This window comes from Phoxinus phoxinus, assembly GCF_949152265.1.
Source record: "Phoxinus phoxinus genome assembly, chromosome: 5".
Lineage (NCBI taxonomy): Eukaryota > Metazoa > Chordata > Actinopteri > Cypriniformes > Leuciscidae > Phoxinus > Phoxinus phoxinus.
Window position 1 is genome coordinate 3,896,081 of NC_136880.1, and position 21,411 is coordinate 3,917,491.

Consider the following 21,411-nt stretch of genomic DNA (forward strand, 5'->3'; position numbering starts at 1 on the left):
TTGCCTTCCTCCATGGCCACGCCCTCGGGGCTGATCACATAGCCCAGGAAGGAAGTGGAGGTTTGATGGAAGTTGCACTTTTCAAACTTGGCGTAAAGCTGGAACTGAATGAGTCTTTGGAGCACGGCTCGTACATGCTGTACATGGTCCTCGAAGGTATCTGAATAAACCAGTATATCGTCAATGTAGACGATCACACAGCGCTGAAGCATGTCTCGGAATACGTCATTGATGAAAGACTGGAAAACAGCTGGACTGTTAGAAAGCCCGAAGGGCATAACCAAGTATTCGTAGTGGCCAGTGCTCGTGGAGAAAGCCGTCTTCCACTCATCTCCCTCACGAATACGAACCAGGTTGTAGGCTGAGCAAAGGTCCAGTTTGGTGTAGAATTTCGCTGTGCGGAGAAGCTCAAGAGCGGCAGGAACCAGTGGTAGGGGATAACGAAACTTTACAGTGCAGTCATTGAGGGCTCTGTAATCGATGCATGGACGTAAACCGCCATCCTTTTTCTTGACAAAGAAGAAGCCAGCGGACACAGGAGAGGTGGAAGAACGAATGAATCCTTTGGCCAGTTCTTCCTCAATGTACTTTTCCAAAGCTTCAGTTTCGGGCTGAGAAAGGGGAAAAATGCGTCCCCTGGATGGCATGGAACCTGGGATGAGATCAATGGCACAGTCGTATTCTCGATGAGGAGGTAACTGGATAGCCTTGGCTTTACTGAAGGCTTCAGCCAGGTCGCGATATTCCGTAGGCAGACTGGTAAGAGCGGAATTTTCACAGGGCTCTGAGATGCTTCGAACAGGTAGCGGCTTAATGGGACTTAGGCACTTGGAGAAGCAATCCTCACCCCAGCGGATAATTTGACCCGTAGTCCATTGCAGGTGAGGATTGTGACTTCTTAGCCAGGGTAGACCCAGTATGACAGGAGTGTGTGGAGCATACAGAACATAAAAATGAATATTCTCACAATGCAACAGTCCTGTGCGCATCTGAAGCTCTTGCGTCACGTGAGTAATTCGCCCCGCGCCAAGGGGCCGTCCGTCAACGGCTTCGACTGTGAGAGGAGAAGTGCAGGGAATGAGAGCTATCTTGTGCTGTTTAGCAAAATCTTGTGACATAAAATTTCCTGCTGCCCCAGAATCAATTAATGCAGATGTAGAGAAAGACTGATCATTCTTAGTGAATTCCAGTGGTACAGAGACACAAGAGAGAGGATTCAGACTATCAAGAGTTAGACTCACCGTTGCCCTTTCTTTGCGTGTAGATAGTTGAGAACAGTGCAGACGGAAATGACCAGTTCCTCCACAATACATGCACAGTTTCATAGTCCTCCGACGTTCACGTTCCTCCTAAGATAACCGGGAAGTGTTTATTTGCATAGGCTCACTGGCTTCCGTAGCCACGAGACTCGGAGAGTGTAGGGTGGAGACGTTGCGTGAGAGAGTCGAGGATCGGATGCTGGCACAGCGTGAACGAATGAGGTTGTCAATCTGTATGGAGAGATGAATAAACTGGTCCAGATTCCTTCCCTCATCGCGACAGGCCAGTTCAGCTTGAAGCTTGTGGTTGAGACCCAGTCGATAAACCACCTTAAGAGCGTTATCCGTCCAGTCAGTCTGCGCTGTGAGTGTACGAAACTTGAGTGCGTACTCCGAGGCGGGAATCCGTCCCTGAGCGAGCTCCAGCAAGCGGTCCTCCGCTCCTTTTCCCTCCACTGCATGCTCGAAGACGGCTTGAAAGCGCTCCAGGAATTCGCCGTACGAAGCGAAAGCTGATCCATCTGTTCTCCAGACCACGGTGATCCATTCCAGTGCACGTCCGGTGAGTAATGAGCAGATGAATGTAATCTTGTCCATGTCCGTAGCGTGCTGAACGGTCTGCCGGGCGATATACAAAGAACATTGAAGTAAAAAGCCTTTGCATTTACCTGGGTCTCCCTCGTACTTTTCAGGGAGTGAGAGGTGTTGTAAAGTTTTTCTTTCATCGAAGCAAGGACCAGTGAGACAGTTGGGATCGCGTTCAGAAGTTGTTATTTATTGCGCGTGGCTGCAAGTTCCAAAATCAGTCTAACTCTAATACAGTATTGCATTGTAGTTATATACATTCCAAGGGGGAGGGATTACATAGAGGTGGAGATTCTAAACAAAGCATGTAAATGTAGCCTACCTGAGTCACATCTCTTACAGAGATTTCCTGATCTCATCAGCATAACAGTGATTCAGAGCTAATGCTGATCAAATCAGCCGGACTAATCAACGACTGGGCCAGGTGCTCCAAGAGCCATTTGGGCTCCAAAGGCCATTAGGAAAACAAAAGGTGAGAGTCTCAGTGATTCTGTTCATTTAACTTACAATGGAGAAAACCGGTCTGGCAGGAATCTCTTGCTGGCATTGCAGGAATCTCAATAATCATCTGAAATCAGTCTACTAAACTTTATCAGTTTATATACTATTGCAGTGGAAAAACTAAATTAAACATTTAATAAATTTGTAATCCTTCAGTCCCCCGTTTGAGAGTTCTTAAAAACTCTCACAAAATACAAATTTAGACACTTAAGTCAATTCTTGTAACTGGTGTAAGTTACAGGCACATAGCTTCGGATCTGTGTAGTTCTTCTGTAATTACATGTGGACACAGAAACAAACATGCAATTAGGGTTCGTGAACCTTTCAGTCATCTGGTGGAATTTTGCTGAAAAATCAAGAATGTCTTGTTGGATTTTGTTCAAGTTCTTTGGTGGATCCGTTAAACCTATGAAACGTGATTAAAGCTCCAAAAGTTCGTAGCACGACAATCTTGATCATGTTCGATGGATGACTGAAGGTTCCACTGTTGACATACAGTGAGTCTCTGTGTTGTGTTTTTTTTTTTTCTTTTGTTTTTCTTTGTGATAGTTGGCTCAGCAGTGGGTCGAGTCGTTTTCTGGAAGGTTGTGGCTTCATATGCAGGTGAGGAGGTCGGTGCATATGGGTCTCAGGACAGCCATGTTGTATCTGCACAGAGGAAGAAAGAAAACAAAAGAGAAAACGGCAACAGAGCAGTATTTGTTGTAAAGACTGGTTGTATCCTCTGTTCAATCTGAGTCTGCTATTTGTTGTTCCTTCTTTCCCTAATTCTCAATCCATGAGACACCTAAAGAAACAGTGAGGTGAGATGGACTAGTGGAGGGGAAAGGCCTATGAGGTAGTTTCTTCACACTGGGTTAACCCCCGAACGCCTGTTGCGTTCAGTTCTTCCCAGGGCACCTCACTGGTCTGTGTGTCCTATCCTGTCCCTGTTGAAGGGGGAAACAACCACGAGTCCAATGACGAGGGGAGGGGTTGCTTCAAAGTAGCAAACAAATGGAGAAAAAGCTGTATAACATTGTTAACTTGTCTTAAGTTATGCTTGTTTTTTCTACATTCTTTTCCAAAATGTCTGTGCTTGCCACAGTAAGAACAACTGGCTTCTCTAGGACTTTTGCGTTTCTTTGGCTTCTCTGAGTTGACCTTAACAGTAACTGCTGCAATTCTTACTCTCTCTCTGACATCAAAGTCTCTTTCCCAAGTGACTAAACTGTCCACGTTGTCTTCCAGGGTTCTACTGGACCATGTTAATTCTAAGTAAGGCAATGCATTTTTATGTTCTGACAGAAGACCCTGAAACCATGTGCGAACTAGGGGACCGTTATCACCTAGCACCTTCTCTGACGTGTCAGCAATTCCGCTGTAAGCTGCAGCGGTCTGGCAGAATCGTTCTGTGTACTCACAAACAGTTTCATCCTTCTTCTGTAAACAACTAGTGAGCTTTGACCAGTCCATGTGTGGTCCAACAATGTTCTTTAAAATTTTCAAGACACCTTCTCTCAAATCATCTTTACTGGCCTGTTGCAGTTCAGAATTGTTTACAGCACTTTCAAAATCATTGAATTCTGACTCAGTCAAGATCTGTGATATTAGCTGGGTGACTTCAGCTAGAGTCATATCATAGAGCCGCATCTTTTTGGACAACTCTCTCCTAAACTCAGAAAAATGTATTTGCACTGATGGCAAACTTTCAGCAATTCTCTCAATATCTTTAGGACCTAAAGATGTTTTGACTGCTTGTGGCTGCAATATGGGGGTTGCAAATGAAACTGTATCAACACCTTTTCCCTGAGGCTTTTGTCTAGCTACGCACACTTCAACTGCATTTACATCAGCATTTACATCTGCATTGACATTGTCCTCTATTCTATCAAAAGACTGTGAATCAGGATCGCTTTCATCTGACTGTTGGTCTTCTGAGTCACATTTGGTTGAGGCCTTGTTATCGCCCACCTTGTCTGTGAGACAGGACATTCGAGTGTGCAAATGTTTGTTCTGTTCTTTTAATTTAGCAATACACCGAGCTTGTTCTTGGGCAATGGATAAGCTAAATTCTCTGTGGCAGCAAATTATTCCCTTGATGTTATTCTTCCTGATACATGCACCTAACACCTTCTTGCATTCTTCAATTGACCATACTTTGTCTGCATCAATGCCAAATTTCTTTGTTAAATTCAATCTGACTGGCTCAGTCACGATGGAGTCCATGTGCTCTGATAACAAAGACTTGAATTCACTATCTGTCCATAAAGGGGTAGTCAGTCTAGTACTTTTCCTAAACATTGTGAATTTCTATGTTACCACACAAACAAACACTAAACTTCTCTCTACTGTCTTACAAACAGAGGGTACAATCTTATTAGCACATGACGCTAATCTTCTCTAGCTTACAAAGGACAGGCCTTCTCTAGCAAGAGGATACACACAAATCTTAACATGTAATGCTAACCTTCTCTGTGAAACAAAGGATAAACAAACTAACTAGCACGTAATTCTAATCTTCCCTGCCTGCGAACAGAGGATACCAAAATATTAGCGTAATGCTAAACTTCCCTGCCTAAAAAACAGAGGATAACTTTCATCTCTAAAAGACAACTTTAGAGGATAAACTTAGTTAACCAAACCCTGCAGCTGTTTGTTAACTCTTCTCTGACGGCGCAGAAGATACAAATTTGTACTGGTCGTAGGTTCTTTTGTATAGAGCAGCACTCACCAAACCTTTAGTTAAGAGGTTTCAAGATTCAGTCTGGAACTCAGTCAGTTGAGATCTTTGTTGAGATTCAGTCTGGAAAAGTTCATTCTTTGTTGCTTGAAGTTTTCAATCTGGATTCAGGTGGAGGAAGCTGGAACTATATCCGGGTCACGGCACCATCTGTTGTAAAGTTTTTCTTTCATCGAAGCAAGGACCAGTGAGATAGTTGGGATCGCGTTCAGAAGTTGTTATTTATTGCGTGCGGCTGCAAGTTCCAAAATCAGTCTAACTCTAATACAGTATTGCATTGTAGTTATATACATTCCAAGGGGAAGGGATTACATAGAGGTGGAGATTCTAAACAAAGCATGTAAATGTAGCCTACCTGAGTCACATCTCTTACAGAGATTTCCTGATCTCATCAGCATAACAGTGATTCAGAGCTAATGCTAATCCAATCAGCCGGACTAATCAACGACTGGGCCAGGGGCTCCAAGAGCCATTTGGGCTCCAAAGGCCATTAGGAAAACAAAAGGTGAGAGTCTCAGTGATTCTGTTCATTTAACTTACAATGGAGAAAACCGGTCTGGCAGGAATCTCTTGCTGGCATTGCAGGAATCTCAATAATCATCTGAAATCAGTCTACTAAACTTTATCAGTTTATATACTATTAAATAGACTCTTAAAATTTGTAATCCTTCAGAGGCGAGCGCTGAAGTTTGAGGAGTCAGACGCGAGAACAGGTGCATGAATGGGCGCGGCGTGCGCTGGGGATTCCACCATGGGCTTTTGCATGTTCTGAACCGCTTTCACTAATTCCTCCGTCACAGAAGTTAGACGAGACAGCTGATGATGGTGAGTAGCGAGTTGTGAGGCTTGTGCGGTGAAAGCGGCTGACAAGGTCAGGGCCGTTTGAAGGAATTTGGGGGCCCCAAGCAAAATGGACATGGAGGCCCCCTCCACCACCGCCCCCCGGCCCGCACACACGCAAAGCCTACAGGAACCACAGCATAGCCATACAGTTTAAGTTCACCCACACTTTATATACATAAAAAAGGTTTACAGTGCAAATACTGCTGTTGCATAAATAAAAACGGTTTACAGTGCAAATACTGCTGTTGCATAAATAAAAACGGTTTACAGTGCAAATACTGCTGTTGCATATACTGTGCATAAATAAAAAAGGTTTACAGTTGCATATAAATTATGTGCATAATATTTGAACATTTTCAACAATTGAACATTTGCAAAAAACACCACTGTACCATAAAATCAAATATACATTAAAAAAGTGCACAATAACTAAATCCAACACACACACACACACAAACATTTTTCACTTCTCACAAACATGTGCAAATTATCTAAAACTGCTGTTTGCGAGCCTTGCCTTCTGCAAAGGCAATCACAATGTCCTCCATGTCCAAAGACTGGCGAACATCACGCTCAATTGACGTAAGTGCCAGTCCTGTGAGCCTTTCTTGGCCCATGGAGGACCTCATGTAATTTTTTATCAGCTTCAAAGCTGAAAAGCTCCTCTCACCAGAGGCCACTGACACAGGGAGAGTCAGGAGTAGACGCAAAGCAATGCTTAAATTACTGTACAAATCCAGTAGCTTCTCACTGTATATGTAATTAAGCATGTCAAATGGGGAAGTGGCTACATGGTCTGGAAAAGTGTAGAGAGATGAATTGATCTCAAGTGCCAAGTCATCAGCATCAATGTCATGGAGGGTTTGTTCCAATTTTTTGCATCGTTCATGAAGCTTTCCATTCTTTATTGTCTGCTTCATGTTGTCCTTTGAGAACAGAAAGTCATAAAGGTCATAAACACCCTTCAATCTTGAAAACCTGTCACTTAGGCTTCTGAGGGCTGTGTCAACCATGGGCAGAAAGAACTCTCTTCGGAAAGTCTCGTCTGGAGTAGACTGAGTGTCCTCTGTACCTTCATATAGAGACTGTCTTTTCTTTTTACGCTGCCTTTTCTCAGGAAGGGTCATTTCCATATCCAGATTTTCTGCAATGTCTTTTGCATCAGTTTGACAGGAAGCAATCCCTTTGTCCCTGAAGTCTTCAAGGTAGTCTTTTACTCCTTCTGTTTCTGATCTAAGTGTTTCCATGGAAACATTTGGACTTTGTAGCAGCTTGCTGACATGATTGATCTGGTACAAAACATTGTACCAGGTCATTGTGCAAAGCAGAAAAGACCAGGTCTTCAACTCACCATGTAAGCATTTAGCAGTGGACATGGTCTCTGAGTCCCCCTTCTCTATAGCAAATGTCTGGAGTGCAGACAATGCATCCAGGATCTCTGGTAACTGGTATCGCACAACCTTCACGGAGTCAATCCGAGCTACCCATCTTGTTGTTGACAAAGGTTTTAAAGTGAGCTGCTTTACATGTTCCTTTAGAACTGCCCAGCGTTGCACAGAGGAACTGAATAAGTTATAGAGTCTTTGCAACACACCAAAGAAGGAGATGGACAGCACTGAGGACTTGGCAGCATCTGCCACAACCAGGTTAAGTGTATGACTGCTGCATGGAATGCAAAATGCTTTGCTGTTCAATTGCAAAATTCTTGCCTGAACACCCTGTTTATGGCCCATCATATTGCTGCCATTGTCATAAGACTGACCACGGCATTCAGAAAGACTCAGGCTGTGTTTCTGCAGGTGGTCAAGCAGGACTTCAGTCAGGCCCTTACCAGTTGTGTCTTCAACATCTAAAAATCCAAAGAAATGTTCTGCAATGGACACAGATGGTTCGCAATTGACAATTCTCAGAACAATGGAAAGCTGTTCCTTATGACTGACATCAGGAGTGCAATCCATAATAACAGAGTAATACTTTGCTCTGTGTACTCTTCTCACAATCTCTTCCAGTACCTTGTCTCCAATTAGTGCAATTATTTCATTTTGAATAGTTCCACTCAAGTAATGCACTCTTGTCTCTTGGTTTTGTATCCTTCTTATGTGTTCAGTCATAACTGAATCGAACTGTGCCATCAGTTCAACTTGTGCCAGAAAATTCCCATTGTGTGGGTCATACAACTCACTTGTGGTCCCTCTTAAAGCCTGGTTGCGTTCTGCTAAGTGACAAATTATGGCAATAACTCTCCTTATGACACCTTTCCAATGCTCAATCTCGATCTGCATCAAGTGTTGTTGTCTTTGATCTATGGTTGTATTGGTTTGCAGTCTCCTCTGCAGCTCATGCCAGTTTGTCATATTGTCACAATGCCCCTTTGAATATTCGTGTTCTTTTAAATGATGAGCTAGGTTCCTCCATGTACGGAAGCCACAGTTGCTTAAGGCATTGTCACGCTTCCCAAAAACAGTGCAGGCAAAACAGAACACTGAGTCTGTGCTCATGGAATATAACATCCATGATCGAAGAATTTTCTCCCCATTTTTCATGCTTCTCATGTAATTGTCATTTGTGAATCTTCGAGGTGGATTCTCAGAATTTTGGGGGAATACAATGTTTGTGACTTGCACTGGTCCTTTTTTAACAATTTGACAGCGCACACTATCAGTCAGGACTGCTGGCCACTGCGCAGGGTCATCAGCTATAATTACAGTGCTTGTGGTACCTTGAGGTGTAGAGGTAACCTCAGTGTTGGGAAGTGGTGCTGGTGCAGACTCAATTTCTGTTCTGGATGCAGTGTCTTCCACTGTGAGAGATGCTATTGACGGTGTAGCTGGGGAAAAATAATGTTTTTATTAATATAATCCATCTGTTCAGGTACAGAATGCATCACTGATTGTCTGACACCTAGAAATTTGACAGGCACTACTGTATATTAAAAATGTATATGTATATCTGAAATGTCCATGGTCAAAAGTGACTGGTATTTACACAGTGCAAATCACCATTGAATTCCCACCAAACTGTTTTTTTTTTTCTAACAACATGACAGCACACACTTATCAGTTTAAACTCTGGGCTGTGCAGGATATCAGCTATAATTATAGAGCTTGTGGTACCTTGTGCTATAGAGGAAACATCAGCACTGAGAAGTGATGCATCTGTTGATGTTGTTGAGGATGAAGTTGATGGTGTACCTGGGAAAATAATTGGAAAAAATAAATCTGAAATTACCTGTGAAGTACGTTTTACCATTTCACTGTTAGCATATTGAAAGAGGTCACTATTAACAGCTCAGCTCAGTGAGAGAAATTCACTCTACCTTCATCAGTGGATGTATCCTTAGGAAGAGCCTGAGGGCTGAGAAATTTAAGCAAAGCACCTTGAGGGAGAAAAAAAAGATGGTAACACTTTATAATAACAATCATTAATAGGTGGTAAATTGATAGTTAATTAATCTTTAGTTAATTGTCATTTAACTGTTAGCAAACAGTCTTTTTACTGTTAACAAACAATGAAATTACAATGAAATGTTTACTAATTATTAGTAGTGCTGTAAATTAACAGTTTATTGTAACACACATCATATCTATCATATAATATATAATATAATAGGTATCGGGTAATGATTTAAAAAAAATTGTAAACTTTTAAGAAACCATTTTTAAAACATCTATAAATATTACATAGATAGACGGACCATGTTAGCATTTCCATATTTTGAGAAGGGAAGGGATGCAGCTACTTTCACAACTACCAATGCTTAAAAACATTCCAAGCTAATGTTTGATGCACGGAATTTATTGTGTGGTTTTCCTAACCCCATTTGGTATTAGATTATCACGATGGAATAGTTAGTATAACGTTAGCATGCTATGCCACTTTCATCAAAACCTATTACAAAGCTATAGCCATGTCATTAAATACGATAAACAGTGATTCTGGAACAGATCTGCGTCTTCCTTATCCCGTTAAAAAACATATTGTATGTAATGTAACCAATAACCATATTCCGTCCATTCGAAAAAAAAAGTTGCACTAACTGTTCGTTACAACCAGCATTTGCCGTCGTCAGGCAGGTAGCTAACATAAACATATTTTTACTAGCCTACGCCTACCTACTGCAAAACACCATTTGTACAAGACAAGTAGAGCTATTTTATCCAGTGTAATTTATCACTTACCACTATCTTGTTTCTTCTTTTCATCCTCTTCCTTTCTCTTCTTTCTTTTTTGGCTTCCTGAAGCATAATTCCGCTTCATGATGATGATGACTGTCGAGGAGGTTTTTGTATTTTGCCGGCAGCAGAGATCGCGTGGTTGGCTGGCTGCTGTCAGCCAGAGGGGGCCCTTTGAGGGGAATCCCGATAACAGTGTCATTGCACTTTACTGCATTGACTATCAAAGGGGCGCTCACACAGTTTGTCGTTGAATTTTATTCTTAACCAGTCGTTGTCTTGGGGCCCCAGGCCAGCTGGGGGCCCCAAGCAATTGCTTGGTTTGCTTGCCTTGTCGCGACGGGCCTGGACAAGGTTGACATCATTGCTGGATCTTCGTTCGGCGAAGTATTCTGTTGTGAACCAGGAGGCAGAGACAGATCCATGTGCAATTTATTAATAACGTAAAAGGTAGTAAAAAAGGAAACTCAAAACAGTAGCAAAGGCAGCAGGCAGAGTAGAAGTAAACCAGGCATGAGTCCAGGGTTGGCAGCAAGCATGAAGGTCAGAGTCAGGCAGAGGTTCAGGGCTGGCAGAGAGTTTCAGAGTCAGGTCACAGGCGGGGGTTCACAAGGCAGGCTGCACACAATCAAAGAGGTTAGTTCAAGTCCAGGATCAGTATAACAGAGGTATATCCAGAGAAGGCTCAGACATGTAACAAGGGAATGAGACAATACTTCGCAAAGAGTGCTGACATAACCCCCTGGGGTCGGCAAACGCGCGGGCGCGTTTTGCTCGTTTTTTTTTACATAGCAGCAAAATAGACCTAAAATACTCAGTCAGTTTTGGTCATACAGCCTTAAGAAATATGAGAAAATAAGCTGTTAAATGTCTACTTTTTTATGTGTCCACTTACAATCGAAATAAAACATTGTGCTTTTGTAAAATAAAGAAAGTAAACAGGGAGTGCTTTATGCCTCTCCGTCTCCGTGAACTTTTTTTCTGAAGCACGTTTCTAAATTTAAACAAATCTCAGCGAATACTATTCACTCAGACATGAGCTATATATCTCTATAATCATTTAAGTGTGTAGTTTTAAATTATCTAATTCAAAACTAAAACAAATATTCTCTGTTTATGTAATCTATATAAAAAGAGCGAGAGATCAGCTGTGCTCATTATCCTTCTGGCACCTCATTATCTGCTAATGTGACACGCCCATCGAGAGCGCGCGCTATTCAAACGCAGATAATCTGAAGCAACACATGCAAACCAGTCAACGCCCACAACAGCTGGACAACACGCTCGCTGTGAGGAATAATAATATCGTGATAATTCTGGAAATTTTACCTCAAACGTGCTGGAGTAGCCGAACAACGGATCCAGCTGCAGATCATCAGTAAGTGCTTTGTTCTAATCGCGATATGAAATGGTGTCTGTAAACCGCAAAAGACTGTTGAAATTTGAATCGCGTTTCTGTGTTTGAATGAATGCACGGCACATATGCATGTTGTTTACTACAGCTCGCGCGAGTTTCGCTTTTAGCAAACTATCTATATTGCCTACTGAGATGAGTAAAAATCGACTGAATACGTTGAAATAAAATGTATTTGTATAAGCAACATATTAAACTGCAAATTAACATTTATGCCCTAATATATATTATAAAAGACCATATGTTACAGACGAAATATGAAAGACAAAATTTCGTTTTGGATAGATTATTTATAAAGCTTTTACTGCCACATCAAAACCTAATTTACAAGGTGCAAACAAAATCTTAAAAGGTCAATATAAGCCTTCTCTATAAATTATTTTTGTGTTTTATTAGTGACAAATTTGGGGAGAGGATAGCCTACATCCAAAACTTTCTGAAAATACGAATGAGAATTAACTGCACAATTACTAGAAATGTTTACCTTGGATATTATACAATTTGCAAGCATACAGTTTGTGGAAAAATACACTTTTTTTCAAGATGTTTCCAACTCTGAACCAATTCTGTAGTAATATATATGTATGTATATATATATATATATATATACCGGTATATATATGTATGTATGTATATATGTATGTATATATGTGTGTGTGTTGTCTTTGCATTTTTTCTTGTAGCCACAGTGACACCTAAGGCTCATTAGTATGCACTGCAGCATTAGCAGGTCTTTGTCTTCAGGTGTGAATGAGGACATTATTCATGACCTTGTTGGATCATTCACGCCCACCTGCATATTGCCTTTCCAAACAAAAAGTGTCTTACAAAATTTAAATCAATCTATTGTTTAATGTGAACGATTAGCCCGGATGATTTTCAGATCATTTTGAAGTAAATACTCTAGCCGACAAGATCCATTAGTCAAAAGTATTGTGGGAATATGTGAAGTTGGTCGTTTGTGGTCTTATATCAGACAATTTAAGTTTGAGTTTTTTGAATAACCACGCATAAATAATATTCTCTCAAAAATGCAAACATGTACATATATGTTGCTCACATATTATGATAGCCATGTTCATGCTAAATAGAGTGTAATTACACCTTTGCCATTAATATGTTTATAAGCAACTGAAAAAAATACAAATATCAGGGCATTTCAAAACATCCCAAGGGCCCCAAAAACACCTTAGACTCCAGAGGGTTAACAAGCTAGATATAGGCTTGAGCTCAGAGTTCATTACAGACAGGTGGAAGGTGATCAGAGCACCAATGATGCATACTAGGAGGCTAGTATGCATAATTAGTATTCAGGGGAAGGGGCTCGAGACTGAGTACTGGGGATCTCCCTAGACGCCGTAACAATAACACCAACTTTTGTTGAATTTATGAGAAATCTACACACGCAAACAGACAAAGTGCAGTAAAATAAAGACCTAAATGTGTATTTCTGACTTTTTTCCACCACAAGTCTGAAAGAAGACATGTTATTGAAGACAAATATCCCAAAATCTCAAAATTGACCAGTGAACAAAAACCCGATGTTTTTGCCTGCCGTGTCTCTCCTTAAACTAACACACTTTATTCTCAATATCTCACAGTGAGTCTGAGTTCACATTATATTTCTGCACACATTTTCACCGTAGTATTTTGTGATCTGGTGAAATAAAGATGAAGATCTCTCTTCCTCTGTCTGCTTTATTTGCTGATGAAGATGATGTGACTTTACAGAATAAACTGTTTTCTTTTCTTCTGTCTTATTTTCTTCTCTCTCTCTCTGCTAATGTAGGTTAAGAGGCTGTGATATGACAGATGAAGATTGTTCTGATGTGACTTCAGCTATGACCTCAAACCCGTCACACCTGAGAGAACTGGACCTGACCGGGAATACACTAGGAGTCTCTGGAGTGAAAAACCTCAGTGATCTACTGATGAACCCACAACTCAAGCTGGAGAAACTACAGTTAGTGTCATTATACTGTACAGCAATTACAGTGTGACTGAAGTATATTTATCTGAAGACAACAGAGCTTATGTTTCATTGTTTACAGCAGTGCACTTTCTGGGGTTTCCCTATTGCTCACATTTTATGTGTTTTTATCTAGGTAGTAATTGTTTAACTTCCAGCATTTGATACAATGTACTGATTGTGACATGCAGAAATCTGCCTTTTCAACAGAGAATAAAGAAGAGAGACGTCAAATAAATAGTTAAAAATGAAAGAGAAGAAACCGTGTCTTCCAGCGCACAGAACTAGTGTGACTGGGTTTCAGAACAGACTATTGGAAACTAAATGCTGCTGTAGCTCTTCAATAAGATGATCATCATAGATGTGAACTATTGTTATTTATCTGTCTTCAGTCTGAGTCGATGCAGTATTACAGAGAAACAGAGTCTAATCCTGACTTCAGCTCTGAGATCAAACCCGTCACACCTGAGAGATCTGGACCTGAGCGGGAATACACTAGGAAACACAGGAGTGAAGCACTTATGTGCCGTACTGAAGGATTCACACTGTAAACTGGAGAGATTGAGGTCAGTCACGTTCACATACAAGAATCAAAATGCTTAAAATCACTTCAACAGTTTAAGGCGAGACACTACAGGTGAATAGGGTCAAATGTGTAACTAGCAGATATCACCATGAAACTTTCCCAGTTGATTGCCTACATTAAGATGAGAAAATTTTTTCTGTAATTTCATGTTTAAATATGCAAATTAGGCATTGTCTAATTAAATATGTGCTAATTTGCATGTATTTAAAAAAAAGAGTATTGGATAAAGCCAGGTTCAAAATTCTTTTTTCAATGTGTTAACATATTAGATGGGGAAAATTACAGAGGGATTTATGGATATCTACTTTTGTTATCCTGTAAATCAGAATATACTGTGAATAGCCTTAAAAAATAGATTTTCGCCACGTTTTTTGGAATAAAATGTTATATAAATCACGCAAGGAATAGTTGAATAGAATAATAAGTGATCTTAGTGCTGCGTTCAATACTATAGATCACACAATACTCTTAGATCGACTACAAAATTATACTGGCGTTCAAGGACAAGCATTAAGCTGGTTCAGATCATACTTATCTGACCGCTACCATTTTGTCTATTTAAATGGAGAAAAATCGATCATAACTTCAGTAAACTATGGAGTGCCGCAGGGATCTGTGCTAGGCCCTCTATTATTCTCAATATATATGCTGCCACTTGGAAATATTATAAGGAAACATGGAATTAGTTTCCATTGTTATGCTGATGACACTCAAATATATATTTCATCACGGCCGGATGAAAATGGTGTGTTAAAGATATAAAAGATTGGATGACGCATAATTTTCTTTTATTAAATCCAGACAAGACAGAGGTACTACTTTTCGGTTCAAAAAACCGCCCACAAAACCTCTCACAATACAACTTTAACATAGTAGGATGTCCTGCTACTTTATCCTCTACAGTAAAAGACCTGGGTGTCATACTAGACTGCAACCTGTCTTTTAAAAATCATATTTCATATGTTACAAAAACGGCCTTTTTCCACCTTAGAAACATTGCTAAGCTACGTAATATGCTATCAGTTTCTGATGCAGAAAAGTTAGTTCATGCATTCATGACCTCGAGACTAGATTACTGTAATGCTTTATTAGCTGGTTGTCCTGCATCCTCAATAAACAAGCTACAGTTAGTCCAAAATGCAGCCGCTAGAGTTCTTACTAGATCAAGAAAATATGATCATATAACACCAATCTTATCATCACTACATTGGTTACCTATAAAGTTCCGTATTAATTATAAGGTATTGTTACTGACTTATAAAGCCCTAAAAGGCTTAGCTCCAGTCTATTTAACGGATCTTCTATTGCCCTATAATCCATCGCGCTCTTTAAGATCGCTAAATTCGAGGCTTTTGGTTATACTTAGGATATCTAAGTCCACCAAAGGAGGGAGAGCATTTTCACATTTAGCTCCAAAACTCTGGAATAGCCTTCCTGATACTGTTCGTTGCTCAGACTCGCTCTCCCAGTTCAAAACTAGATTAAAGACGCATCTCTACGGCCAGGCATTCATATAAATGTTCTAATCTTACAGTTAAATCCGGCCTCTAGTTCATAACCGCCAGAGGAGAACTGGCCCCCGACTGAGCCTGGGTTCTCAAGTTTTTTTTTTTCTCCATTAGGTCACCTGATGCAGTTTTAGGTCACCATTAGGTCACCTGATGGAGTTTTAGGTCACCATTAGGTCTCCTGATGGAGTTTTAGGTCACCATTAGGTCACCTGATGGAGTTTTAGGTCACCATTAGGTCACCTGATGGAGTTTTAGGTCACCATTAGGTCACCTGATGGAGTTTTAGGTAACCATTAGGTCACCTGATGGAGTTTTAGGGCACCATTATGTCACCCGATGGAGTTTTAGGTCACCATTATGTCACCTGATGGAGTTTTAGGTCACCATTAGGTCACCTGATGGAGTTTTAGGTCATCTGATGGAGTTTTAGGTCACCATTAGGTCACCTGATGGAGTTTTAGGTAACCATTGGGTCACCTGATGGAGTTTTAGGTCACCATTAGGTCACCTGATGGAGTTTTAGGTCACCATTAGGTCACCTGATGGAGTTTTAGGGCACCATTAGGTCACCTGATGGAGTTTTAGGGCACCTGATGGAGTTTTAGGTCACCATTAATTCACCTGATGGAGTTTTTCATTTCCTTGCCACTGTTGCCTTTGGCTTGCTCAGTTGGGGATATTCAATTTAATTAATCAATGAATAATTCTATTGATTAGCATTACCAGACATGGACGTTTTTATTATTATTTTAATTTAATACTGTGAAGCTGCTTTGATACAATCTGTATTGTGAAAAGCGCTAAACAAATATTCTTGACTTGACTTGACTTGAATAATATATTTACAAATCCCTCTGTAGATGTCTTCATAATATAACTAGGCACAAGACTGGAAGGTTTGGTGTATATCGGTGCGACTGAAGTGGAGATTTCAGACTTGGAGAATGAGAGAAAAGTCATTTTGAGAAAACGGGCTTTAAAGGGGTGGTTGATTATGATTTCACTTTTCTAACTGTAGTTAGTGTGTATTGTTGCTGTTTGATCATAAACAACATCTGCAAAGTTACAACGCTCAAAGTTCAAAGCAAAGGAAGATATTTGCTTTTAAAGAAAAGGACGACAACAAACGGCTGGTAGGAACTACACGACATTCCTCCCGGGTTAGTGACATCACCAACCCTAAAATTTACATAACCCCCGGCCCCTGAACACGATTTATAGATTATCATGACAGAATATGCTAATCAATGACTAGAAGATAGTTAACTCCACATTAGCTGCATAAACTCATCAACTAACCATTCAGAAATGTCCTGTTGCTTCTACATGTTGTCACTTCTTCTTGAGTCTCTCCATCATTGTCTGACTCCGGGTTGAACATGAACTAAAAGTTTTTGAAATTTCCAGTGTGTGTGTGTGAGGTAAAAGGACACAAGCTGTTGAAGCTCCGCCCCCTGTGCAGCTGATTTGCATTTAAAGGAACAGACACAAAACTACGTATTTCTGCTCAACTTCAAAAAGTGACAACTTTAACATGCTATATAAAAATATTTGTGGGGTATTTGAGCTAAAACTTCACACACACACACACACACTCTGGACATCAGAGACTTATTTTACATCTTGTGAAAAGGGCATTATACCGCCCCTTTAAAGATTGCATCAGCCAATGAGATTGCGCATTTAGAGTTAAATCCCCCCTTTTACTTTCACGATTGGTTGCTGATAAACAGGAAATGACCATATTTGGACCCGACAGCATTGTACAGGAGAGAGAGAGCTTTCTAGCGGTGTGTGTGATGACAGGGTGCAGACAGAGATCGCGGAGCAGCGGATGATTTATAACACCAACTTTTGTTGAATTTATGATAAATCTACACACGCAAACAGACAAAGTGCAGTAAAATAAAGACCTAAATGTGTATTTCTGACTTTTTTCCACCACAAGTCTGAAAGAAGACAGGTTATTGAAGACAAATATCCCAAAATCTCAAAATTGACCAGTGAATAAACCCGATGTTTTTGCCTGCCGTGTCTCTCCTTAAACTAACACACTTTATTCTCAATATCTCACAGTGAGTCTGAGTTCACATTATATTTCTGCACACATTTTCACCGTAGTATTTTGTGATCTGGTGAAATAAAGATGAAGATCTCTCTTCCTCTGTCTGCTTTATTTGCTGATGAAGATGATGTGACGTTACAGAATAAACATTTTTCTTTTCTTCTGTCTTATTTTCTTCTCTCTCTCTGCTAATGTAGGTTAAGAGGCTGTGATATGACAGATGAAGGTTGTTCTGATGTGACTTCAGCTATGACCTCAAACCCGTCACACCTGAGAGATCTGAACCTGAGCAGGAATACACTAGGAGACTCTGGAGTGAAAAACCTCAGTGATCTACTGATGAACCCACAACTCAAGCTGGAGAAACTACAGTTAGTGTCATTATACTGTACAGCAATTACAGTGTGACTGAAGTTTATTTATTTGAAGACAGCAGGGCTTATGTTTCATTGTTTACAGCAGTGCACTTTCTGGGGTTTCCCTATTGCTCACATTTTATGTGTTTTTATCTTGATAGTAATTGTTTAATTTCCAGCATTTGATACAATGTACTGATTGTGTACATGCAGAAATCTGCCTTTTCAACAGAGAATAAAGAAGAGAGACGTCAAATAAATAGTTAAAATGAAAGAGAAGAAACCGTGTCTTCAGCGCACAGAACTAGTGTGACTGGGTTTCAGAACAGACTATTGGACACTAAAAGCTGCTGTAGCTCTTCAATAAGATGATCATCATAGATGTGAACTATTGTTATTTTTAAACTAAAACACTTTATTCTCAATATCTCACAGTGAGTCTGAGTTCACATTATATCTGTGTAAAATTCTTCACATTCATGATTTGTTTGTAAGATAATCTCTCTTCCTCTGTTTGTGTCTTTCTAGTCTATATGGCTGTGGCATTACAGATGTTTCTTCTCTAACTCAGTCTTTGACTGACTCAAAAGCACTGCAGTTTTTAAAAGAGCTTGATCTGAGAGGCAATAATATAGGAGACTCAAAGCAGCGGCTCAGAGACGAGCTACGAGACTCAAACTGTGTCCTGAGGTGAGGAAACATCACTCTGAGATATTAAAGACATCTTCATTTTCCTCTGATATGTGAACACACCTTTCAAACATTCGTGAAAGGAAATTATCATTAAGCTTTATTGCAACAAAGGGTTTGTGTGAGAACACAATGTGAAGTTATTGAAATGTTGAACACACAGGAGGAAAGAGAACAGAAGCTCACGGTCACAGCTTTACACATCAACACCTGCTTTATGAACTGTGTCAGTAGAAGTGAATCATTTCAGTGTGAAAACAGACTTGGTCAGATTGTAGGAAAGCGCTGCACTCCTGCTAAACTCAGTGCAGGTCCAGCTTCAGCTCACAGGAGAAATGTCTCTGTCTCCAGTGTGTTTTTACTGGGACGAGCAACACGTCACACTCCTCTACACTTACTTTACTCTCAGTGATTTACTAAGAGCCGACAGACATGTTTAAACTAGAGGACAAGCGGCTTTAACTAAAGGTGTGTGTTTGAACTCAAAGTAACATTAGTATTTGCTCCCTGTGGTTTATTCCATACGCCGTACACTCATTAGTTTCTCCTTTACAGAGACTCAATAGGAGTCGCATTGACACACACACACACACACACGTGAACATTATTCAGGTTTTAAATCTATTATATTTAAAAACACAAATATCTATGTAGGATCATGTAAAGTTGGTAATTAATCTGATTACAGGAATTCAATTTAACTTATTCTTACAAAAAAAAAAACAGTCATTGAAATATAATAATTTGCTCTTTGTTCCACTGAACACTGATGTTTTCTCTTCTGTTCCACTTTACAGAGATGAAGATCAATCACCAAACGTCAGAGTAGATGAAGATCAATCACCAAATGTCAGAGTAGATGAAGATCGATCACCAAACGTCAGAGTAGATGAAGATCGATCACCAAACGTCAGAGTAGATGAAGATCGATCACCAAACGTCAGAGCAGATGAAGGTCGATCACCAAACGTCAGAGGATTGTTTACATCATGGTTTAAATCTTTGAAACGGAGATGAGAGGAGCAGAAACCATCAGGAGATCCACAGAAGAGTCACTGCTGTCTATGAGGAGAAATAACTGTGATTAATGTGTTTCATACAGGAGGAAGAGACTCAGACTTCACAGTTAAATAAAGCAGCATGTGTGTTAGCATGCGTATTAGAAACATGTGATATTGAATGATTAATGTTGGTTTATTATTCAGCCAAATGATGGTTTAGTTGTAATTAAAGGTGAACAGAGGAAGAAGCTCAGATGAGTGTCCGCAGAAATCTCCACTATCAGGCCTGCAAATATAATCATGTTTGGGTTGAACTCATCCATAATTATTAAAATATTTCTAGTCATGAACGTGATTGTCAAGTATTGCACATAAATGTTTCAAAGATATAAAGTTTACATGTAACTTTTAAACATTTACATTATCTCTCTAACACAGAATATGTTTATTGTTATTGTTTTATTGTATATGAAGTTAGTTCCCTTTCAAAAGCTACAATCGATGCTGCACTGCTTAGCGCATTGGGAACGTCTTTAATCGTGACCTGCTGTGAATATAGTGTGTAAACACGTCGATGGAATCGACCGGAAGCCTCGGTCGGTGACGTCATCGGCGCGCACCCGCGACGCGAGGCTATAATTAGATGAGCCGCAGGTGCATCGTCAGGTCTTTTTTCTTCAGAGACCTCTCTGTGTTTGGTGTGCAAGCATTTGTCTCCTCTCTATCTACTACAGATCTTTGTTAGGAGTTATTTAGTTGATCACTGACAGTGTGCAGATGTTCTCTTTCTCATCTCTCTACGATCTAAAAAGGAGTTTAGAAAAAGTAAAAGAGAAATGTGTCAACGGAGTAAGCGCTGTGTCCCTCCATGTTCTCGTCCTATTCAGAACTGGATACACACGCTTACTGCTTTGTTTGTTTGGGAAAGAGCATGCTGCCCTTGCGTTTGAGCATGGTGAATTCGAGCACAGTGGAATGTTCACAGTTAAAGTGCTTCGCGTTCGCTTTGCTTATTTCAAAGGGGTGGCACCCACAATGCGATTGTGGGGCTTGCGTGTCGATCTGGCTGAGAAGCGAGAGACGGGTGCGTCCTTTTTGCTTGCTCTCTCTCCAGATCGCGATGTCCTTTTGCCTGACTACCGAAGCGTGCCTCGGCGCTTCTTCGGCTCGGGCAGAGGACATGTTAATCTCGTGAGTTTGCCGCCTACGAGCGTTCCTCCCGTGATAATTAAAGGAGACCTGCTCGGGGCGATCGTTAGTGCAGTGGCCAGACTACACTGATCACAACAAAAAGACACTCAAAGATTATAAATAAAGATGTAAATATAATATATATATTTATACATGACGTGTCTTTGTGCCCTCGACGTCGACCAATTCGACTATCGCGGGTGCAAAGGCACGCGATTATATGATGCTGTCTCAGATTGGAGAGACGCGCGCAAGCTTTCTCTCCCCTGGGATCGTATTATCAGATGCATTTTCAGGCTGGTACTGCGCTGTACACTACAGGCATACCAGGCTGATCTTATGAAGGATTTAAATACAGCCTGTCATCCAGACCGTGTCTGATTGATATTTGGCTGTATTTATTGCTGATGAATTGAATGATGATGAGAAATCAGATATTCAATGCAATATATCAAATGCTTGTAATAATTTATTGTCTGGCTGTTCTTTGGCCACATTTAATTCTGAGGGATTAAATATTGAAAAAGCCATCTAAAAAAAGAATAA

General features: G+C 40.4%; 1 protein-coding gene across 1 annotated transcript in view; it reads left to right on the forward strand.

Annotated features, from left to right (window-relative positions):
* The window catches only part of LOC306998032 (NACHT, LRR and PYD domains-containing protein 12-like), an 83,633-nt gene extending 63,531 nt beyond the window's left edge, over positions 1 to 20,102 (forward strand). Inside the window, exons 13-17 of the mRNA XM_079611763.1 lie at positions 13,286 to 13,459; positions 13,858 to 14,031; positions 17,825 to 17,998; positions 18,512 to 18,673; positions 19,471 to 20,102. Coding sequence (XP_079467889.1) covers positions 13,286 to 13,459; positions 13,858 to 14,031; positions 17,825 to 17,998; positions 18,512 to 18,673; positions 19,471 to 19,690 — 904 coding nt within the window. The 3' untranslated portion in view covers positions 19,691 to 20,102. The remainder of the gene's footprint in view (positions 1 to 13,285; positions 13,460 to 13,857; positions 14,032 to 17,824; positions 17,999 to 18,511; positions 18,674 to 19,470) is intronic.
* Positions 20,103 to 21,411: the final 1,309 nt, after the last annotated feature.